At 39.5% G+C, this 18,579-nt stretch overlaps 1 protein-coding gene across 1 annotated transcript in view; it reads right to left on the bottom strand.

The window, feature by feature from the left end:
- The window catches only part of sspo (SCO-spondin), a gene marked incomplete at its 5' end in the record, with an annotated part of 129,056 nt that overhangs the window by 10,861 nt on the left and 99,616 nt on the right, over positions 1-18,579 (bottom strand). The window contains 9 exon segments of the mRNA XM_079601793.1: positions 2,326-2,546; positions 10,010-10,174; positions 10,337-10,383; positions 11,207-11,352; positions 12,910-13,037; positions 15,133-15,303; positions 15,928-16,124; positions 17,524-17,662; positions 17,748-17,864. Coding sequence (XP_079457919.1) covers positions 2,326-2,546; positions 10,010-10,174; positions 10,337-10,383; positions 11,207-11,352; positions 12,910-13,037; positions 15,133-15,303; positions 15,928-16,124; positions 17,524-17,662; positions 17,748-17,864 — 1,331 coding nt within the window.

Genomic DNA, 18,579 nt, shown 5'->3' with positions numbered 1-18,579 from the left:
TAGATCCTGATATACAGTATATATATAGTCCCTGTCAAAAGTTTTGAAACCTTACAATTTAAGTTTTTGAAAGAGTTCTGCTCACCAAGGCTGCATTTATTTGAACTAAAATACTGAAAAAATGTGAAATATTATTATAATGTAAATTAGCAGTTCTCTATGTGAATATATAGTAAAGTGTAATTTATTCCTGTGATCAAAGCTGAATATTCATCATCATTACTCCAGTCTTCAGTGTCACATGATCCTTCAGAAATCATTTCTTCCATAATATTTTTGTGGAAATAATAATACCATTCAAACATTCGTGGTAAGATTTAACAAACAAAACAAAAAAAAGAGTGAAATTAATACCTTTATTCATCAAGGATGCATTAAATTGATCAAAAGTGACATTAAAGACATTTATAATGTTACAAAAGATTATATTTCAAATAAATGCTGTTTGAACTTTCTATTCATCAAAGAATCCTGATAAATAAAATGAATCACAGCTTCCACAAAAATATGATGTGTTTTCAACACTGATAATAATCATAAATGTTTGATTATTGAAGGATCATGTGACACTGAAGACTAGAAATTCAGCTTTGATCACAGGAATAAATTACACTTTACTGTATATTCACATAGAGAACTGATGATTTAAAGTGTAATACATTTTCATTAATTTTTATACATTTTCCTTCGGAATAACTAATTAATTCATTAATTTTTCTTTAGAATAAGGTCACTATGAATCATGGACCAGGAACATGAATTAAAAAGGTGCATTTTAAACATTTTTAATCTGAATCCTAATAAAGGTTCATCTTGTAATGAGAGTAAATATTGCTCTGCTGTTCATATATTATTGTGTTAGTAAGCGATCCTTGTGTTTTGTGGTGAAGGCATTATGCCAGCCACAGGAAGTGACATCATCCGTCTTCAGTTTTAAGAAACTTTTAAATGGGCAGCACTGTAGTTCAGTTAGACAACATCGTACGGCCTTTCAGCGCTTTTATTCATTATTGATGATGGCAATTATCTTTTTTCTAGAAACGCCCTGAGCAATTACCCATCAGAGTTATTAATGACGTTCCTCGGGATAAACACACAAAGTAAGCAGCTCAGCAATCACAGGATAAAGGGCATCATTGTTAGCGAGTGATTCGGGGCTTTCGAACCGGTTTATAGTTCCTAGAACTATTGGCGGGAGTTCCCGGATGATCCCGGGAGTTCGCACCGCAGGAACTAGGAACGACTTTAGTTCCAGGAACTCATTTACACAGAACTACGGTGACGTTAGTGTTCTCTGATTGGCCGAACGCTCGCGAAACACCAGCAGCCGCCATTTCAAAAAGCTAAACACACAGATTATAGCCTATATATTTACTCCAGAAACTAACTCTAGGAACATGTGATAGATGAAGCTATATTTTATATAATATATATATTTTCAAAACCTGGTGGACTCTAAAAATGCAAAAAAAAAAAATCAAAGCCAAAAATCTGAACAAGTTGTGTTTTAAATGTTAGGTTGATATCTCAGAAAATAATCTTTTAGTGAGATGTAGTTTGTGCGCAGTACCACACTTCTCCACTAGTGGACATTACTGCCCATATAAGCGCGCCTCCATCTCCATATGTGGTTTGAGTCTGAACCATTATTTTTACAATTTTCATGCAATTTATGAAGTACACATATTACTCATATTCAGAAGTAGTGTTGGAAGTTTGGCAGATTTTGAAGTGAATTCAACCTCTAAGAAACACAGAAGATCACGTATGTGCATTATAGCTCGCTGCCACATCACTAATGCTGAATCTATTATTATTTCTTTACATTTAAAACATTTTCAGACCTTTGTTCTAAAAGAATTGAACGGATGCTATCTTTTGAACTCTTGGCATGAAAACAAACTGAGGTTTCTACCATTCTTTCATGATTTTTCATGTTCATCACTATTTCATAATAAAGGTCTGAACACGTATTAGGAGTATGAACATATTCTTGTTGCAAATTGATCAATTACGGCTCCTCTGTCATTTATTTTGTAAATCAGTCACCAAATATGTAAACTAGAGATTGTAAGCTTTCAAATGATATATAGTTTGTCAAGATTAGTATAGGATATTACTGTTTTAAATATGTAATGGCAATATAAGGGGATAGCTAGTATTAGACAGGAGTGTGAGCTCTGTTCTCAGCGCCGTCACAATAAAAGTCTCCACAACAAGCGAGTCTCACGTCACTCAGAGTTCAGGAAACACCCTTGGACCCTAGAACTAGCCGAGGGACCGATGCACAGAGTAACGCTGAGGTGTTTAGAGGAGATGAACTACCTCTCGAACCGTCCCGTCTTCATCTTCACACGGGCAGAGCGCTGGGATCACACACTGGCCCTCGAGGCTCCGGTACCGGCCCTCGTCACACACACACCCCTCCGAGGCCCCGGGCCCCGTGCAGTTGAGCGGTTCGGGCCTGTAGAGGTCCACACACCCCCTCTCACACACTCGCTCGGACCCGGACACACTCCAGAGCCAGCGCTCGCCCTCGGGACACTCTGTGTTGGAGAGTCGGTCAGTGGTCAGTGGACTCATTCATTTTACAAAAAAAAATTTAACAGTTACAGCTATATCACAACACTTAAATATAATGAATAAATACATTATTATTATATCAAAAACAAACAAATAATGATGGTTATTATTATTAAAACAAACTAATGAATTATTATAATAAAATAATAACACTTTTGTTAGTAGTAGTAATAGTAATCCAAATAAATCTGTATTGTTATTGTTATTATTACAAATTAATTAATTAATTAATATATTGTAAGAACTGATTTTCCTGTTAAAATAAAACTCACCCTGCAATATAGCCATAAAACGCACCCTGGACAGAAGATCGCAAAGACAGAGCATAGGACATTGTCCTGTCCAAACACTTTTCCCTTATCTCTGCATCCCCCTCTCCCCCTGAGTCAAGTCACCAAAAGTTCACTAAGAATGCCTATATATCACATATGATGTATCTTGTAAATCTATTGTTTTTGCCTTTTCATGTTTGGTATAATTTTAGATGTCTCAGTGCGATTGGTAAAATGGTCTTAATTTCATTGCAGTCATTGGTAATATTAGAAAGATTAAGAACTTAGGAGAATCCTGTGTTCCTCTTTGGGTGATGTCTCTTCAAGAGATCTCCCCACTCCCCCGAGACCAGGTGCTCCCCCTGGGGTACAGGAACTGACCCAAAACAAACTCTGAAAATATTGGCACAACCCTTTTGTTCTGGTCTGGGTATTTAAGGCTAGGTAACAGAGCTGTCTTTGGGATCCTGTAACCAGGAAAACCCCCATACAGTGCTGTGTCAGTGTTCTCCCGTTGGAAAACACTCACACACCGCTGTGTGTCTCTGTCAGGAATGCATTGCTTACTTTTAGAGTCATCTTTGAGAAATGTATGTCATGCATCTATTATTTCTGAATTGGCTTTTAATTACTTGTGTAATTGGCATGATACATTTATACCTGACAAATAAATGTTACATCTTGATTTATTCTGAAGTTTTCTGAAATCATTATTTTAGTAGATTATAGGAGGCTGGTGCTACCGCAAATCTTGCAGGATAGGTCAAACTAAAGGCGCATGTATGAATGGAGCAGTAGGCACGTCATCTTGAAGACCTTTTGATTTCTGTCTATTACTGATTTAGCAAGTTGTATGGAAATGGCTAAAATCAACTACACTCTTTTGTATGAGTGAGCAGTAGGCAACCGACTTAAGAGGTATTAGCTAACCCTACATCCTCTGACTAACTTCAGAACTGACAAGTTTTGTGTCCGTGAGAAACACGACGTGGCCGACGTGATCTCTGTGCGGCATTGGGTCCATAATGAATAAATAAATGAAAGATAAGAAACTCTGAATAACCAAAGATCTAAATTAATTCATAATCAATATTTATGACTATTTTCTAATAAGAAACACAATCTAAATTTGATTATCACTTGAAACTGGAGTCAGATTAAGCGTAGAGCTAAAGTAATATTCAAACTAAATTCTAATAAATTAAGTGAACTTCACTGGAGCGCTGGAAAGATATACACGCATTATCCCTTCGCCCACCCCGTTGGATTCCGTCGTTGGGCCAATGGGTGGTCCTTACAAAGTGGTGACCCCGACGTGATCTCCAGATTGCGAGTGTCTTTTCAGCGAAATATTGGGAATTGCAACAAGTAAGAGGCTTCCCTTCTCTTTCTTCAGCCGTTGTGGTAAGTCAATTCTTTTTGCCTTTTTAGAAGTGTTGAGGGAAAATTCAGACGCACCTCATATAGACACATGTATAGAATGGGTCGGCATACCCAGTTAGACCGGAGAACGCAAAATCCGGTGGGGCTTGAGAATGAGATAAAACCACATGCCAGGGACATTGTAGCGGCAGCATAGATGATAAATTATATTCCCTTGCTTTAACTTTAAATACCTCCTTGTTTGCCCAGGCAACAAGAGATGAAACCTAAATTAGAATAACTTCATTCAAATTTTATTCTGGTATTCAACAGAGGGATGTAAACTACAAACTTACATTTGATTATTTATGATTGTTGCAACACTGCAAATAAGAAAATGGTCACACTTGTGATATGATGAGCTAAAAGATAACAAGTATCTCACTTGAATCCTTGGTGTGTGAAAGGTAAAGTTGGACAAAACAGTCCAATGAAATTAGAATATTTCAAAAGAAATGATCTGGGAAAATGATCTCTCAGTCCTAGAGAACAGCTGCCAGGCAGAAGTCCTAGAGACTGAAATTCAGAGAAATACGCTAAATTTTAAAACTGATGCATATAATGACAATTATTGTGTCACTAAGAGGCTTGTAGCCAGGCCTGATAGATCTTTTCATTTGGTCTTATATCAGACTTTGCAATCATTGCACTCTTGTATGTTTTTCGAGGTCTCAAATGAGACTGACAAAAGTAACAAACCATAAAACAATCTTGGCGCCCTCCATCAGACCCTTTATTCCAACCTTTCTTTCATATTCAAATAGATTCTTAAAAGAATGCAATTAATAACATCGCAGCCTAAAACAAGAAAATTGTGTCCAATTCTGTTTTGTAGTCACAAAAATCTTTAAATTGAGCAATGATTTGACCCATGTTTCTCAGTGCTTGCAGTGCATTCAAGGTTCACAGCATCAAAGCAGCTATAACTGGTTTCCAGTTTGGTTTATTGCTGTGCACACAATGCTCATGCCAGCATCGCTGGAGCTGCAGGGCCAAATGCCTTCTAAAAGATCAGTGAGATGATAACAAGTCAGTCTGGACAAATTACTCAGTAGAGACCCCAGTGACCAGTAAATAAAATTTGTTTTGATGTATACAATTTTATAGAATATATTTTATATTATGACCAGATTGTAATATATGATATTATAATGGCCAGGAATGGCTTTAATCTCTTGATGATTCAGCATTGGTTTAGAAGAGGAAAGCATATTGAAGAAGAATGGAAAGAATCAGAAGGTAGAAAGATGGTATGTGCATGTAGGGAGTGAGAATTGTTTGGAGGAAGGAGATAATAAATGGTTAGAGAAAGTATTGGTAAGGAAGGAAACTGAAATGAAGAATGAATGAGAAAGAACTTCTTAACCTTCTATTTGTGCAAGAATCTTTAATGAGAAAAACTACAATATCCAGTATGTACCAACTAAAATGATCAACCTGATTACCATGTCTTGAATATCCATCCAAAGCCACAAGATGATTTAAATTTGATCTAATAGATCTTCAACCCAGTAACACGGGGAGGTACAAGTTTTAATTTTCTCTTGCAACAAAACCACAAACAAAGTGGTGCAAGTGTTAACAACAGTATGGACCACAGAGATCCACATGGTCAAGAGTTTGAATGGCACCATAAATTCCAAAGGCTAAACAAACAATCACAACACCACACCTGGTGATCTAATTGCTCTGAACACAGATCTGGCTACTGTAAATAAACAACATGAGATTTCCCCAGCAGACCTGGGTGTCCTAATACTCACAACACAGCATACTGTGTGAGATTAACTGCAATAGCAGTCAGATCTGACCATTATCACACAGTTTAATTGACCTTTTCTTTGCAAAGACATGATCATGATAATGATACTTGTCTTTGTAAACTAAAACAAATTTTCTCTAAATGGCATAAAATCTTAACAGATCAAAGCCACTAGTAACAACTGTCTGGCTAAGGCCATCAAATAAATAATGAGATAGATCATATATCTCAATGTAATTTGTTGAAAGGGTCCAGATTAACTGTGTTTTCCTCTCTAGGTCCAGCTCCCTTACAGGCTGACAACTGCCGTTCTTCAGAACCAGATTCCGCAAGGGTCTGGTCCCGCCTGTTTCAAGCAGGACACACACAACTTTACATGTAGGAGATGGGGGTGGAGAAACTTCAAGCGGCCACTCACACCTCATAACACTACAGAAGTAGCTATTGTATGTGGCCTCCCGGTGTAGCACCGGAACTAAATTTTGCAACACAAATTATGGTAGGATAGACACCACCCATCTCCTATACATAAACATATACATCATCACTACAACAATCTTAAAATATCTCTACCTGGCGTAGATCATAAGACTATCCAGGCCAAAATTATTCACATCATGCAAATCTGTAATACATAATTTACCTTCATACATATAGAACAAGGGAAATTATTTTAATAATTTCATTTCAATAATTTTCTGTATGTAAACACTGAGGTGCATAGAACATGGGCATGACTATGGTCACACATCAATTGGTTTAAATTCCACATATAAAATCTAATTGAGACCTATTCATCAATACATCTGGTCTTCGGAAAAAATGTTTATTATGTCCAGTCGTTAGCGTTGTTGCAAACCAGGAGGGCCCCCTAGTTTCCAACAAATGACTAATGACAATAAAAAATTATCTCAACAGTTAGATCTAAAATGCAGGCATTTCTATTGGCCAACTATACAATTCCCAGTCAGACCTGCATTATTGAGTGTGACATAGCATGTACATCAAATGCACAGAGGATCATTGCAAAAGTTAAACTAGAGAGTTTCATCCTCTAATTTAACATATTAAAACCTTATGTTTCATTAATGAATTTGCACTTAAAACAACTAATGCAGACAATTTTATAATTATGAAATTGTGTATTTCCATGTTTAATGATGTTATATATTTTAATTATGCATACCGCTGGTAAATATACTAGCTATGCTGACTTTCTGCTACCCTTCCTTACTTTATCCAGACCAAGTCTAAATTCCACTACCAGATCACTGTGGCAGTGAAGAATTTGGTGATCAAATTAGACCAACTCACTAAATATATGATTCTGAAAAAGAGACCTTATTTACCACTCGCACTTTTAACATTTGAGGTTCGCACTTTTGAGTACATTATGTCTTGTTATTTTTTGTTCTTGTGTTTATCCAATAACTTTTTTCTCATCTTACAATAACCACAAATACATCCATATTTGATTATTGCATGGTCATTCAGAAGTTGTTCAGGTGTCTTACACGCAATGGAGCATCATCAGTGAAAAGATTCCTTCAACGATGGAGTTCTGCCCTGCCCGGCAAACCAAACCTTATGCTTGAAGGTGACCGAGGACTTCTCAAAGGGTCAGTTAAAATTAACATCCTTTAACATCCTAGGGAGGACACAGATGTTTCCGCAAAGCGTTAAAATGACACTTTCCACTGACACTTTCTGATCATGCTGACCAACGCAAACAGACTTGATGCAACGAGTCATTCCACAGACTGAATACCATCGAAACCAAGTGCAGGTGAAAGCAAACCCGGCCAAGAGGATATGACATCCAATCCAGCTGCTGCAGCATCCACTAGCACAGTACGCCTACACTTAAAGGGACTGTGTCACAGAATTGTATTCTGCCGTGTTTTCATTTTTGCTCAACCTGTCTTAATGCTGTTATTTCAGGTGACTACTTGATTTCTGCAGTCATCGACTAACTACAGGTGTCAGTCATATGAACACTCAGAGAATCACACTGAAAATGTGGAAACAGGAAAATGTCCAAAAAATGTCCCCTTAGGCCTGATCTAAATCTGCCCCAAGGGGCCAGGGGTCGTCTGTAAGAACTGATTTTCCTGTTAAAATAAAACTCACCCTGCAATATAGCCATAAAACGCACCCTGGACAGAAGATCGCAAAGACAGAGCATAGGACATTGTCCTGTCCAAACACTTTTCCCTTATCTCTGCATCCCCCTCTCCCCCTGAGTCAAGTCACCAAAAGTTCACTAAGAATGCCTATATATCACATATGATGTATCTTGTAAATCTATTGTTTTTGCCTTTTCATGTTTGGTATAATTTTAGATGTCTCAGTGCGATTGGTAAAATGGTCTTAATTTCATTGCAGTCATTGGTAATATTAGAAAGATTAAGAACTTAGGAGAATCCTGTGTTCCTCTTTGGGTGATGTCTCTTCAAGAGATCTCCCCACTCCCCCGAGACCAGGTGCTCCCCCTGGGGTACAGGAACTGACCCAAAACAAACTCTGAAAATATTGGCACAACCCTTTTGTTCTGGTCTGGGTATTTAAGGCTAGGTAACAGAGCTGTCTTTGGGATCCTGTAACCAGGAAAACCCCCATACAGTGCTGTGTCAGTGTTCTCCCGTTGGAAAACACTCACACACCGCTGTGTGTCTCTGTCAGGAATGCATTGCTTACTTTTAGAGTCATCTTTGAGAAATGTATGTCATGCATCTATTATTTCTGAATTGGCTTTTAATTACTTGTGTAATTGGCATGATACATTTATACCTGACAAATAAATGTTACATCTTGATTTATTCTGAAGTTTTCTGAAATCATTATTTTAGTAGATTATAGGAGGCTGGTGCTACCGCAAATCTTGCAGGATAGGTCAAACTAAAGGCGCATGTATGAATGGAGCAGTAGGCACGTCATCTTGAAGACCTTTTGATTTCTGTCTATTACTGATTTAGCAAGTTGTATGGAAATGGCTAAAATCAACTACACTCTTTTGTATGAGTGAGCAGTAGGCAACCGACTTAAGAGGTATTAGCTAACCCTACATCCTCTGACTAACTTCAGAACTGACAAGTTTTGTGTCCGTGAGAAACACGACGTGGCCGACGTGATCTCTGTGCGGCATTGGGTCCATAATGAATAAATAAATGAAAGATAAGAAACTCTGAATAACCAAAGATCTAAATTAATTCATAATCAATATTTATGACTATTTTCTAATAAGAAACACAATCTAAATTTGATTATCACTTGAAACTGGAGTCAGATTAAGCGTAGAGCTAAAGTAATATTCAAACTAAATTCTAATAAATTAAGTGAACTTCACTGGAGCGCTGGAAAGATATACACGCATTATCCCTTCGCCCACCCCGTTGGATTCCGTCGTTGGGCCAATGGGTGGTCCTTACAATATCCTTTATTTATATTTAAATATATATATATATATATATATACACACACATATATATATATAAACAGTAATGAACGACCCGGCCCCGGATAAGCAGAAGAAGATGGATGGATGGATATATACAGTAATTAAATAAAATTGTATGTATATATATATAAATAGGGATTGGAGAACAAACAGACATTAAATATATAAAATTAAATTAAAAAAATACATTAAAATTGTATTAAAATTCACAAAAAAAAAAAAAGAGATTTTATTGTTAAAATATTATTGTTAAACCACATAAATTAATAATTAATATTAAAAACAAACAAAGAAATAACATTATTATTATTATAAAGCCCTGACAGCTGTTGCTAGTTTCTGATTCAAACATTAAAGGGAAAGAAAGTAGCAGGAAAAATAAAATAAAATGAGTAATCACACTTCAAAGAATACACCATATTGCCGTATTTAGCTTCATGTGAACAAAAAGCCAGAGTGTGTGTGTCCGACCGTCCCCAACCCTCTGCACTGAGTTCACAGTGTGTTACTCACCACACTCGGGGCCCCTGCAGACGCGCGGTGTGTGTGACGGGCCCTCACACTCCTGTCCTCGGTACTGGTGCTGTCGGCGTACGGTCCGGCTGGAGAACTGATGTCCAGAACCGCAGGACGAGGAACAGGAGCTCCACGAGGACCAGACGCTCCACTCGCAGTCCACTGACACACACACACAATTTACATTTAGTCATTTAACAGACGCCTTTGTCCAAAGCGACTTACGAATGAGGACTAAAGCAAGCGAGTCATCGTGAAGAGGAACTTTTTCCGAAAACATTAAAATTCCTCTGAAGAATTAAAGATATAAAGATAATGACTCACCGTCACATGACTCGTTAGTGCAGATAAAGAGCCCGCCGTCACACACACTGTAATCAAACACACGAGACGGAAACCAGAGGTAAAAATACACACTTTCCTTACTTGGCTTTTCATGCTTTCCTCAGAAAACTGACCGAGACAGAAAGAAACCTGTCAAGAACATGTCCATCATATTTCACTTTTTTTTTTCTTTTTTTTTTCGATTTAGCATAAATAAAAAAGAAGCAGAATTTAGAGAATTTAAAAACACACACACTTATATTAACACACAGGGCCTAAAACTAGCACTTTGCCACACTTGCAGCGGCCGGTGAAGAAAATGTCCTGGCCATAAATATTTATAATGTTATAATTGTGATGATTATGGCTTACAGATTATGAAAACCCCAAATTAAATTTTTTTCATATTGTGAAAAGGTTTTCATAAGCTATAAGCCATAATGAGTTTGCATGTAATGAGTCTATATAATATATTAGTTTCACCTTTTAAGTTGAATTACGGAAATAAATGAACTTTTGCACCATATTCTCATTTTTCCAGTTTCACCTGTACATATATATAAATGTGTTTTGATCAACAATGTCAGAGTGACCTTTCTAAACATCTTGATATTGTAAGTCCAGAGAGAGGATGTTTTTCCCTTCTTGACACCGAGACACTTATAAAAGCCTCCGTGAGTTTCATGAGTTATTGATTCTCAATCTCGAACCCACAGCTGCTCTTCCTCACACACTCAGAGATCCGCTTACACACGCGACACACACACACACACACACACACACACACACACACACACACACACACACACACACACACACACACGCGCACACACACACACACGCTGCGAGAGGGAGAGAGCTACACAGTACCATGAGTTGCACCGGTCCGGGATGACGGTTCCGGCGGGGACTTCCGGCTCGTGGAGGTCCAGGGTGGCGTTGGGAGGCGGCGACAGGAGCGAGAGGACAGAGCAAGGACACTGGGACTGAGGAACACAGCTTCCGTTGAGCATCACCTGCAGACGGATTACACGAGTCAGTGCTCGAGGGACTCTTACTGCCATCTGTGTCCAGACCAGAGGATCAAACACTTCCAGAGACACACGGCCGTCAGGAGCAGATGTGGACCAGACCGCTTTACTGCACTACACAACTACTTGCTCATTTTCAGAAGAAAGCGGAGTTTGTCTGTGCGAAAGCTGCCGCTGTGATGCTAGGGAGGGGTGGGTGGTTGCCAGGGTGTTGCTATGGAGGTCTAGGGAGCTGCTATGGGGTTGCTAGGGTGTTCTGGGAATCTGCTAGGACGTTGCTAGTGGGTTGCTACAGTATGAGGGGTTCTAGGAATCTGCAAGGACAATTTTTGTGGGGTTGTTAAGGTGTTCTGGGAAGCTGATAGAACATTGTTATGGGGCTGCCAGGTGGTAAAAGCTGCTAAAATGTTGCTATGGGGTTGCTAAGGTGTTCTTGGAAGCTGCAAGAACATTGCTATACGATTGCTAGGGTGTTAAAAGCTGCTAACACGTTGCTATGGGGTTGCTAGGGTGTTCTGAAGCTGATAGAACATTGCTATGGGGTTGCTAGGGTGTTCTAGGAAGCTGCAAGAACATTGCTATAGGATTGCTAGGGTGTTAAAAGCTGCTAACACGTTGCTATGGGGTTGCTAGGGTGTTCTAAAGCTGATAGAACATTGCTATGGGGTTGCTAAGGTGTTCTTGGAAGCTGCAAGAACATTGCTATAGGATTGCTAGGGTGTTAAAAGCTGCTAACACGTTGCTATGGGGTTGCTAGGGTGTTCTGAAGCTGATAGAACATTGCTATGGGGTTGCTAGGGTGTTCTTGGAAGCTGCAAGAACATTGCTATAGGATTGCTAGGGTGTTAAAAGCTGCTAACACGTTGCTATGGGGTTGCTAGGGTGTTCTGAAGCTGATAGAACATTGCTATGGGGTTGCTAGGGTGTTCTAGGAAGCTGCAAGAACATTGCTATAGGATTGCTAGGGTGTTAAAAGCTGCTAACACGTTGCTATGGGGTTGCTAGGGTGTTCTAGGAAGCTGATAGAACATTGTTATGGGGCTGCTGGGTGGTAAAATCTGCTAAAATGTTGCTATGGAGTTGCTAAAGTGTTCTTGGAAGCTGCAAGGACATTGCTATAGGATTGCTAGGGTGTTAAAAGCTGTTAACACGTTGCTATGGAGTTGCTAGGGTGTTCTAGGAAGCTGATAAAACATTGCTATGGGGTTGTTAGGGTGTTCAAAGCTGCTAAACATTGCTATGGAGTTGCTAGGAAGTTCTAGGAAGCTGTGATGACATTGCTATGGGGTTGCTAGGGTGATCAAAGCTGCTACAATGTTGCATGGGCTTTCTAGGGTGTTAGGACATTGCTAGGGTGTTGTTAGGGTTTTCTAGGAAGCTGTTAGGACATCGCTAGGGTGTTGCTAGGCTGTTGCTAGGTGGTCTACAGATTTTTTTTCAGATCCCAAAATTTATTTTGCCAATTTGATCTTCCGTGAGGTAAAAATTCATGACTCTGATCTCCGGGAAAAGTCACATGGTGTGTACGGGCGGGTCACTCACGGCTCCAGGCGGGCAGCGGCACCCAGGACCGCAGGACACCGACACACACTCGTTCTCCGGCCACAGATCCTCACAGCTGTACGGACACGACCCGGCACATGTGCTGAACACCTGACCAGCGGGACAATCTGACACACACAAGACATGCTGCTTCACACACACCAACCAAACCATCCCAATTAGCATGCCATTTACATAGATTAGATTATTATTTGAGGGTTAACTGCTGCTTTTAATAATACAGTAGTCTAAACGCAAATGGTTTGTCGGGTCCCACGAGGGAAGACTCTGCTGCCGGTTTAGCAGAGTACACACTGAAGTTCATTAACAGAAGTAATCAAGCCGTTTTAACACACACTCCACTCCTCCCGAAGGCTTATCTCACGCTTTTAAATGAGTCTATCAACTCCTGTCTTATCATCTAAAAACACAATTAATGAACACGGCCGTCACACGCCGCCTCGTTCGCTTCTGACAGATTCTTCTCCAGTTGCTGTAATGCAAATCAGTGCCAGTGTTGTTTCAGTATTTTGTGTATGCGTGTCGTCGACTGAAATTAGCATAAAATTGCACATAAGAGGAAAACAAAATGAGTGTGTCTGCAAATTATTCTGCATTTAAACATTAAGCCATAAATGTGACATGAAGATTGATTATCATGCCTGAGTGGATGAAGCTCATGAGATCGGTCAAAGACTAAATAAGGCAAATAAGTTATATTTTATATAAAGACAATTATGTTGCATTTTTCCATTGTGTCTTTATTTTAATGACAATTAAGCACATTTATCCCAAAATGTTATTGTTAATAAAATAATAATAAAAAATTTACTGAAAATGAATTTTCTATTTAAACTTTTTAAATCTTTCAAATCTTTATTGTTAATTTAAAAAAATGCATTAATTTGTGTACTGAAAATTCAACTGATTCAATTAAATGTATTAAATTTCTATGATAAATCATGGGATGTTATTTGCATCACAGTAATATATGAATTTGGGAGGTAAATATTATCCTAAAAGTAAACTTCATTGTCTTTATGCCAAATATACTTTCTTATTTTTTTCTTGTGATATTCCTGACCGAGATGTTTTTTCATGCAGGCGAAGCAACACTCAGTTTGAGTTATGAGTGTGTGTGGTCGTGTTTTATGACATTATAAACACACAACGCTCAACCGGTGTTATACGAGTGTTTTATAGGTGCTCTATAAGTGTTTGTCTTTCATAATTGTGTTTGAGTTTGTTCAGCTGTCAGACGTCTACTTCATGTGTGTGTGTGTGTGTGTGTGTGTGTGTGTGTGATGGGTAGGTTTGGCGGTCGGGTTAGTGTGTGTGTGTGTGTGTGTGTGTGTGTGTGTGTGTGTGTGTGTGTGTGAGAGTGAGTGTGTGTGTGTGTGTGTGTGTGCGTGTGTGTGTGTGTGTGTGTGTGTGTGTGTGTGTGTTGGGTAAGTTTAGGGGTCGGGTTAGTCTGTACAGGGACAGAATATACAGTTTGTACAGTATGGAGGTCCTCACAGTGTGTGTGTGTGTGATGAGTAGGTTTGGCGGTCGGGTTAGTGTGTGTGTGTGTGTTTGTGTGTGTGTGTGAGAGTGTGTGTGTGTGTGTGTGTGTGTGTGATGGGTAGCTTTGGCGGTCGGGTTAGTGTGTGTGTGTGTGTGTGTGTGTTGGGTAAGTTTAGGGGTCGGGTTAGTCTGTACAGGGACAGAATATACAGTTTGTACAGTATGGAGGTCCTCACAGTGTGTGTGTGTGTGTGTGTGTGTGTGTGTGTGTGTGTGATGGGTAGGTTTGGCGGTCGGGTTAGTGTGTGTGTGTGTGTGTGTGTGTGTGTGTGTGTGTGTGTGTGTGTGTGTGTGTGTGTGTGTGTGTGTGCGTTTGTGTGTGTGTGTGTGTTGGGTAAGTTTAGGGGTCGGGTTAGTCTGTACAGAGACAGAATATACAGTTTGTACAGTATGGAGGTCCTCACAGTGTGTGTGTGTGTCAGTGTGTGTGTGTGTGTGTGTGCATGTTTAGCTATACAAATGTCCCCACAAGGATAGTAAAAGTTGAGATTCCCTACTTTGTGTGTGCGTGTCTGTCTGTCTGTGTGTGTGTGTGTGTGTGTGTGTGTGTGTGTGTGTGTGTGTGTGTGTGTACGTGTGTGTGTGTGTGTGTGTGTGTGTGTGTGCGTGTGTGTGTGTGTGTGTGTGTGTGCGTGTGTATAGCTGTATTTCCTGTACCAGGCAGGCAGTTGTTAGTGTTGCACGCGGTGTGTTGTTCGAGGGGCCCAGAGCAGGTCGGACCCCCTGGTTCTGGTTCCTGAAGGACCGTCTTCCTGCGCAGTGACACTCCTCCGCCACAGGAGGCGCTGCAGTCGCTCCAGGACGACCAATCGCTCAACACACAGCCGGCTAACAGCGCACACAGAATAACACGCGTCAATCTCAAAAACAATCTTCGTTAAATCTAACAAAATTTATAAACAAACATTTTCATATACAGTATATACACACAAAATAATTTTATTTAAAGTCCCCCTGTGGTGAGAATCCATCTTTTAATGTTGTTTATGTGTGTATGTGGTGTTATTAATCTGCTTTAACACACACCATGTGTAAGTTCATAAGTCGACAGCATTGCTGAGTATTTTCTGCTTAAAACTGCAGTGAACCAAAGACAGTCTCAAACACACGGTTTGAAATCGCTGGTGTTTCTGACGTCACACACTACCTTGACCAATCAGATCAACGTGTGATCGTCCACCAGTGGATCTCTGAGTGAGTGAGTGAGTGAGTGAGTGAGTGGAGGCGGGGCTCATTTGCATATTCATAGTACCGCGCATACTAAATGAGGCAAGGGTGTCGAGTTACATTCAAGATATTTTAAGGCATGAAGAAATCTTTTTTAATTCTGGTGATCAAAGATGAGTTTTAAGGGATAAAATGATTGACTACAGGAGGACTTTACACTGTATAGATCCATCATTTAGCATGTATGTGGAAGTAAACATGTAGTGTAAAGGACAGTAGCTTCACCTGGACAGGGCGACCGAGAGCAGATTTCCCTCTGGATGGTGTCAGCGCAGGACGGTCCTCCAGGTGTGTGTGTGCAGGGCCGTCGACGCGTCCTCTGACCCGTCCCACACGACACCGAACACACACTCCACGATCCCCACGGGCCGTAGACCGGACACACCCGGTCAGAACACGCCAGAGAGCCGTTGACACACACACTGCAGAGATAGATTGGGATTTGTGTATTTATATATACAAGATCTTTTTATAGGGCCATGTTTTCCACACAAACACCTTTTCCTGCCCTCATCCTTCCCCCACGGGTCAGAACAAACCCTTCTCTCGCGGGTCAGAACAAACCCTTCTCTCGCGGGTCAGAACAAACCCTTCTCTCGCGGGTCAGAACAAACCCTTCTCTCGCGGGTCAGAACAAACCCTTCTCTCGCGGGTCAGAACTGACGCGAAGCCCTAAAATTATGCTTTTTTTGTTTTTTTTTGTCCAGAAAGCTTATTTTATTTTATTTTGATCATTTTTTTAAATGCAATTTGTTTGGAGATTTTTTGTTATTTTTTATTTTATTTACCTTTACATTTTTTTTAAGGATTTACTAGATTTAAAGGCACACCGCGGACTTTGTGACCTAAAGAGTTGAAGCATATGAGTTATTGTAAATGATTCCTCAGGCCAATATACAGCGCTGGACACGATCAATGCTCCGAGCGGCGCTGCCCTCTTGAAATACCGCCTATGTAAGTTTGGAGAAGACGCACCGTCTTTGGACAGGTCATGTGACCTGGAGAATGCCTGGAGAACGAATCACTTTACGACCGTCACGTGACCACAAGCTCTGATATACTCAACGCTTTTGCTACTGTTCTTCAAGAGAAAACGCGAGAGGGATCGTGGATGTCTTCTTGACAGTGCTGCGGCGCTTGTGGCCTCTAGGGGTGCTAGACGTGAACATTACAGGTATAGCGCCCCCTAGTGGCCAAAAGTTATGCGGCGTGCCTTTAATAAATAAATAATAAATAAATGAGTAACTTAAGCACATTCAACCTCAATTAAAAAAAACTCTAAATGTCATGCATAACCTTTTTAAATTCAGCTCTAAATATCTTACATTGTGTGTCTTTCTCGACCTCTTCTGGAAAAATAATAATATAAGATGATATTTCATGAGTCTAGATGGGCTTATATCTCTATATGGAGCAAATGAGCTGTTCCTCTGGGTCCTAAAGCCAGTTTCTCTTCAGTGTGCGTTCAGATACACATGTAGACATTATACAATAAAATTTTTGTATAGTTTTAGCATTTTTAGGTTTTTCCATGTGAACTGAAGCATTCCTCGCATTCCAGTCATTCCTAAGAGAGTCAAATTGACCCGATTTGTTACTTTTTATTTTAAATTTCAACCACAAAACTGAATCCATCCATCCATCCATTTTTTTTTGTGTGTGTGTGTATTCATGGTTGAAGTGTGACAAAAGTTCTGGGGTCTTGGACATCCTCCGATAAACACTCAATAAAAATAAAAAAAGAATCCGGGTCAGAATGACCCGAGGGCAGGATGAGGGTTACGGTATAGATATATAGATGTATAGATAATGTCCTCTGACCAGGTGTTGCAGCTGACGGTGATGTTGTCTCCGGGTCGGATCTCCAGCGTCCCGTTCTCCACCGGAACCCCACAGCGACACTCGTCCACTCGCACACACACTCCGTCCTGCAACAGCCGGCCGTCTGCACACCGACACCCTGCGGCACACACCACACACACTCAGATCTCCCGTTTCATTGGTCCACGTGTGGCAGAGGTCAGAGGTCAGAGTAACGCTGGTACCTGGATGACAGGAGCCCTGCAGACACTGGACGTGACCCCAAAGGTCAGCGCAGCTGCGGGGACACTGATTGGCACAGGAGTCATCAAAGACACGCCCTCTGTCCTCACAATGCTCACCTGTGATTGGATGCATACATCACATATGGATAATATATTATACGGTGGTCCACTTTACTGAATCTGGACACTTTTTTCACTTTTTCCCTGTTTATAATGAGAATTTACCAAAACTGATTAAAAAAACACAAAAACTCAAAGCATCCTCAAATTAACCAGAGTATTTATTATAAAAGTGATAGTTGTGGTCCTGGATAGTTAATACAGCTTGAAATATATATATATATACACAAAATTTTATTTTGGATGCGATTAATCATTGCGCAGCACTAATATATATATATATGTGTATATACTCTATATGTATGTAAAAATATTATATATATATATATTAGTGCTGCGCAATGATTAATCGCATCCAAAATAAAAGTTTGTGTTTACATAATATATATGTGTGTACTGTGTATAATTATTTTGTAAATATAAATACACACACATGCATGTATATATTTAAGAAAAATGTATTATTATTAGATCAAATATGTATATTTATATATAATATAAATTATGCATAATATTTCTTATATATTTCATATATATATACATGCATATGTGTGTATTTATATATACAAAATAATTAAAGAAATATTATACATGATTTATATTATAAATATACATATTTGATCTAATAATAATACATTTTTCTTAAATATATACATGCATGTGTGTGTATTTATATATACAAAATAATCATACACAGTACACACATATATAT

Source organism: Phoxinus phoxinus, assembly GCF_949152265.1.
Source record: "Phoxinus phoxinus genome assembly, chromosome: 24".
NCBI classification, from domain to species: domain Eukaryota; kingdom Metazoa; phylum Chordata; class Actinopteri; order Cypriniformes; family Leuciscidae; genus Phoxinus; species Phoxinus phoxinus.
This window is presented reverse-complemented; position numbering and strand designations above follow the sequence as displayed.